Source organism: Halyomorpha halys, unplaced genomic scaffold (genome assembly GCF_000696795.3).
Source record: "Halyomorpha halys isolate HHAL.00 unplaced genomic scaffold, Hhal_1.1 Scaffold93.1, whole genome shotgun sequence".
Classification (NCBI taxonomy): domain Eukaryota; kingdom Metazoa; phylum Arthropoda; class Insecta; order Hemiptera; family Pentatomidae; genus Halyomorpha; species Halyomorpha halys.
In genome coordinates this window covers 719,099-725,375 of record NW_027116355.1, presented here as the reverse complement: position 1 = coordinate 725,375, position 6,277 = coordinate 719,099, and the positions used below count along the sequence as shown (strand labels likewise).

At 31.2% G+C, this 6,277-nt stretch overlaps 1 protein-coding gene across 1 annotated transcript in view; it reads right to left on the bottom strand.

The window, feature by feature from the left end:
- The window catches only part of LOC106677298 (condensin-2 complex subunit D3-L), a 25,439-nt gene extending 20,623 nt beyond the window's left edge, over window positions 1–4,816 (bottom strand). The window contains exons 1-5 of the mRNA XM_014415127.3: window positions 2,869–4,816; window positions 2,619–2,795; window positions 2,105–2,265; window positions 710–863; window positions 101–310 (exon numbers count right to left, since the gene is read on the bottom strand). Coding sequence (XP_014270613.1) covers window positions 101–310; window positions 710–863; window positions 2,105–2,265; window positions 2,619–2,795; window positions 2,869–4,596 — 2,430 coding nt within the window. The 5' untranslated portion in view covers window positions 4,597–4,816. The remainder of the gene's footprint in view (window positions 1–100; window positions 311–709; window positions 864–2,104; window positions 2,266–2,618; window positions 2,796–2,868) is intronic.
- Between the last annotated feature and the right edge of the window lie 1,461 nt (window positions 4,817–6,277).

The following is a 6,277-nucleotide window of genomic DNA, read 5'->3' as shown; positions in this document are numbered from 1 at the left end:
ATACTTATTTGTGTTTTTCATTGACCGCACCCCCAACCATCTTCTCCTCACTAATAATAAATAATTTAAAAAGTTTGATGTTTAAATAAAAAATGAATACCTGGACAAGCTTTCTGCTCCAAATCTTCGTACCTCCATTATCAGCAACATAGCATATATCTAGATACCTTGAAATTAGTGCCAATGGTACTTTGAAACATTCCACTGAGTCTTTTAGTTTTGTATAAATATCTTCTTGTGTTTGTTGAGTGAAGCCTTTCCAATTCAAAAAAACTGCTTCCACCACAAGTATACATAGATTTTCTCCAATCTATAATCAAACAAAGACAAAATTCATTACAAAAAAATTAAATTAAATTAGATTTAAAATAAATCAAAGGCAACAAAACAGTATAAAAATGGTTGATTATTATTTTTATTTTTTCCAATATAATCTGCATCTCAAGAAAGTAATAAAATTAAAGATTTTAAAATTTTACACAAACAAGCAAAATAATGCTGACTAAAAATCATCAGAATTTGAACATTCATCATCAAAACAACTACTTATTTACTTTTTTCTGTACAAACTATCATCAACAAATAACTACAATTATTGAGGAAAATATTTAATAATGAGAGTAATATAGAATAACAAAGTTGTAAATTTTTCCTCAACAATTAATTGCAAAATTGAATTTATTAAAAAAAAACCAAAAAAAAAACTCACTTTATTAACATTGCATATATTTTGCAATAAGTAATCTGAAATATATTTCGGCTCAGGATAGTCTTGAAACTCTGAAATACACACAACAAGAAACCATGCATTTGTGTTGTGTTCAGTACCAATATGACTTTCTATAGTTTTCAATATGGTTTTCCTAAAAACAATGAAAAATAACATCTTATTTTTAAAGGAGAACTTTTTAAATTATTAAATACAAAACTTATTTGTAAGGCTGACAGCTAATAATAATAAATTGGCCTAAATTTTAGTTATTGGTCTGTTGCCCCACTAATGATTATAAATACTAAAATTTGTAAGGATTTATTAACAGAGGTTTTAGAGATTTATTGACTTTTAAACTTTAATTATGTCTAAATGTATAAAAACTTAGAAAAAAAACAATTGAACAAATTGCCAATTATCCAAATAGCTACATAAAATATAATAAAAAATTGATTATCTAATCTATCTTACTTGAGACATTTAAAAAAAATTATAGATTAAATCAGGAGTTCCGAATCCTGTGCCAGCCTGAAGCCAGATTTTGTAGAATACCAATATAATTTTATTAGACTTCGAGAGAACTTCAGAATGAAACATTAATTTTTACTGTGTTTAGATGGAGTAAAGTTTTTATCAAACTTACAAGGTATTCAGAGATAAGTCTTTTGTCACAGCTAGCAACCATGACAAAAGACTTATCTCTGAAAGATTTTTAATGTTTTTTATTCTTTAATTATTTGTTTTCACCCTTTATATTTCTCCTTTTTTAAATTTCATACTTTTACCCATCTAAGTAATACAACTTGTAAACTTTACAACCCTCCTTTTATTATTTGCTCATTCTTCTTACTAATTTTAATGTTAATTTTCTTATACAGCCTTTATCTTTTAGAAATATGTAGACTATACATGTCTTTCAACACTATTTATGTATATATAAGGTCAGTTATTTTATTTATTTTCTAATCATTCTGTAATTCTTTTAATTCATTACAGTTGATATCTTGCTTTTTGTTCTTCGACCTGATGAAGGCTTGATATTCTGGCCGAAATGTTGGCACTAATAAATAAGTTTTTACTTATCTGTGTTCTTCACTGACCACATCCCCAATCATTTCCTCATATTATAACTTTTTCATATAAAACATAAACATTATCTTTTATCATCAAAATAATAATATTTGTTTTATATTATTGATATTAATTAACTTTGTAAAAATATTTTTCACATTTTATTATCAATATCCAATGTCCCTGCTCTGTTCATGGCAAGTAAACATTTTTCCAATCTCTTTAACAAGAGACCTAAAATATCCCTACAATATATATACATTTAGAATCACCTAATAATAACCAAGAAATAATTGTTATTAACTACAATAGATAACTTACGATATAACTTTATTTTTTGACCAATGATGACATGCAAGCTTAAAAAGATTTCTTTTTCCAGTCTTTGTAATAAGACTGAGTACTTCCCATGGAAGTTTTGAGAATGCATTGCTTTCTTCACTATAATCTTTTAGATTGTTCAAAATCACATTTCCAATTGCCTAAAAAAAAATACATAGTTAAATAAGAAAAAAATTGTAAATAAAATAATTGATACTTCTCGCACTACACTTAATGATTTTTCATTAGCTGTAAAATAAGATCGTAAGAGCATAAGTGTTGACACATAGTCCACTGTAGTGTTCATCGGCCAAAAAAAGGTACAAAAAATAGTACAACGGCCCATTTACATGGTGATAGTTTATAGCCATTTCAGCAACTATTACGGCCATTGTCATGGTGTAAGTGTGATCGCTGTCTGGCTGATAAATCTGGTGTTAACAGTTGACAGTACATATAGCGCCTTCAAATCATTAAAACTGTTTTTTTGGAATAACACAAATGAAGAACTAACCTCTATTACTTTTTCTTGGCATTTCACATCATTATCAGCAATCAAAGACACAACCCCTTGCACCCAAGCCTCAATAACATTTTTATTAGAAGGATAACTAAGCAAAAGATCAGTAAGGCATTTGACATTAAATTTCCTCATCATCAATGAGCTATCTAGACAACTGTCACGGAATATCTGAAATCAAAAGGCAATTCTAAGTTTACTTAGCTACAATTAGACACAAACTAAAAATAAAAGAAAAGGAAACCTTGATTCTGTTCTCGTTCAGCCAAAACTTGTTAAATAAACATATGTTAAATATGAGAAGGAGGGCATTCTTCCTAACAAAAACATTCTGATCACGAGTGAGGATCCCAACAGTATCCAGAATACATTTTACAGAAGGCAGAGGATTTTTCGGAAGAAGAGATTTTTTAGCTTTTGTACTCAAATAGTCTTGATAATCAAAGTAAGATGACCTATTACTGATGTCAGAATTTGATTCAACACAAGGACCACGCTTGACAAGTTCTTCCATGATCTCCTTAATGACTCTTTGATTTGAGAGTACCAATGAAGCAAGAATATTCAAACATTTTGACCTTAAAATTGCTGATGCATCAAGTGATCTTGATAGAATAGCACCTATCAGAAATTTCGTAAGCATCTTTTCATTTCTTTCACTTGAAAAATTCACAAATTCACTTTCAGGATTACTAACACTAGGACTTGATTCTGAGTTCCTTGTTTGATTTTCTTCAACACAATCAGTAATTTCAGAAGCATTTAAAAGTTTTGCAATCAATTCTATTGCACACAAGCGATACTTTAGTATCTCAGAATGTGCTAAACTGACTATCCATATAGCAAAATCTTGAAAAACATCATATTTAAGAAGTTGCATTAGTTGTATTATTGGAGGCAGGGCTTTGCTCCTTATATCTGTCCTATCAGGCATTCTTACACATAACTGCTGTATCAGAGCTTTAACAGCAGGTACAGCATTTTTATCATGTGTCTGAAGTAAGCGTTGTACAAAAAATAATGTATTAACATTTAAAGAAATATGACCTTTAATTGCCATTTTAATATCCTCTTCCCTAATAATTATGGTTGGTAAAAAATAACGCATTATAATGAAAATTATTCTCTCTATACTACCATGGTTCAAAGAACAAACTTGTTCCAAAATTAAAAATGACTTCCTACAGATACATTCAGTAAAACTAATATTATGAAGATTATGAAATACATTTCTATTGTCCTCAACGATTTGTGTCAAACTAACAAGAACTTGAATTGTTTTGGCTAATGACTCTTCATCATCTTTTAAATAAATAACGTTAAGGCAGTTAGATAGCGCATTAAGTACCAAACAAACATGATTTAAAATCATATTTCTTTCTACATCTGTCAGTTGCAGAGATTGAGTCACCATATCATTATCAGCTAAACCATTGTTTGGATTATTCTTCTTAGAACATACAGATTTTCCTCTTTTCTTCTCTAAAAGGCCATATTCCATAATATTCATGAAGATTTGAAGTGCTTGGTAGTACATAATGGCATTAAAAATGTTAAAAACATGGGAACCAGAAATTGATAATAAAACAAAATATAATCTTGAAGAAATAAGTGCTATATTCAGAACATTGATAGATGGTTTCTTCTTTCCTTTTAAAAACACACTTAAAAGACATAGTAATGCTTTGTAATCAACACCTTTCTCAATAAGTACAATCCATGTTTTAGGAACAAGTACAAATACTTCAGAACTTTTAGAAGTACTACAGCTACTACCATCAGAATCCCATCCTTCAATAGTCTCAATTAGATTAGTTATTAATTCAAAAAAATCTGGTTCATCTAGCTGCAATTCATATTCAATTGGTAATTCTTTAACATCACAAAAATCTGTTTCCCAAACACTATTGACCCATTCTTTAGGCAACAGTTCTAAATGGAAATTAGCAAAAGCTTCCAAGACTGACATCATTCTTAGCGTTCTATAACTCAAATTAAAAAAATCATAAAATCAGCGAGATAAATCAGCCAATGTCATTTCTATTCCTTTATCAAATTGGCTTGTAGAACACTGAAAATCTCTCAACTGTTTTTGTTTTGATTAACCAATAACTAAAACTAAACCCGCTAAGTACAATCCAAAGAGATACATCATCAGTCAGTAGCAATAAGATTAAACGAAAGAGTATGGCCTTCATAAAGTTAGCTGCAGTTAGGTTCATGATTGAAAAGCCAGACCTCAGCAACTCACTTCCATGATAAAAATCCCTACACATGCAAGTGGGAATAAGAACAAAAAACGGTAGAGAACAATAGTTCTCGATTCGAAACGAAACTACTGTTCTTAACCAATAACAAATGTTTTGTTTTCATCCCCTTGTTCCTCACTTGTGTTGGCTTGGTTTTTGTTTTTGTTTTTTTACACTTTTCAATAATATTTTAGAATACTATAGTGATTTTTGATATAATCATTTATATGAAATAGTATAAAGGACCAAAGATATTATTAGAAGAAAGTAAGATGGAATTCATTGAATCCTTTCGTTCTTGCGTTTGATGAACTTTTTGTAGGAACAGCAGAAACGACCACCACTACCTACATGTACATAGTCTGTACATAGTAGGTATATAGTCTGACTAAAGCTAATTAGAGCGATGAGCAATAGGTACCAAACTAATGCGGATCTTCCGCAGTATTTAATGAACAAATTTTATTTTTTTTGTCTGACTATAAGACGTTTACATAACGAAAAATTAATCAAACCGTTAATTACAAGACTCACATTTAAAAAAACAAAAAAACCTAAACAGCTGTAGCAGAAAGAATATTTAAAGTCATTAATAATTATATTAAATGTTTCGATTAACCCTCTCTAACCTGGTTTTCAACCTATTAGTATTGGTATTTGGTGGGGGAACTAATGCGACAAGTAGGCCTTCTGGTTCTTTTTGCCTACCCCTCGCGGCTATCAGAGTTGCCGCCGTGTACAAACCAAAATGGGAGTGTTAACTTCTCGGGTCCGTCGAAAAACAAATATTAACTGCCCCAGGTGGGAATTGAACCCACAACGTTTCGTACCGAGCGCTCTGGGACATGCTCTAGGACATACCCCCTTCCCGCAAGGCCGTCACGTTCCTGGTTTTCGACTTAGCAATTTAACAAAATACGCTTCCTCAGAGTAATTCGCAACCTTGAAACCACCACTAAACACTAAAACAGGTTAATCCTTTTTAAATTCTCCAAAGCACTATTGACTACTACATCTTCCTTAGCAAACTACAAAACCTTCTGGTTCCAAAAAAGCTATGACAAGGGGTTGTTCTTTAGGATTCTCCTCTATCCTTTTTTTTCGGCCAAGACTCACGTATAAAGTCCTTTACTAATCTCTATCCTTTACTGTTTCTTGTTTATATATTTTTTTCCCAGTCACCCTTCACTACCAACACAATAGTTATGTCGGGGTTGAGTCTGGGCTTAGGCGATTTCTCCAGCCTGATATCTCTTTACAGAAGGCCCACGACAAGGCGTATTCATTATAAGATAGGAACGGCCGTGCCAGAGGATGAGCCCTGGAAACTGACGCAGGTAGAGGAGGTCTATGTGAGAGAGTCTGAGGCAGAGTAACAGTTCTAGTTGCCGAGATGAAGCGGAC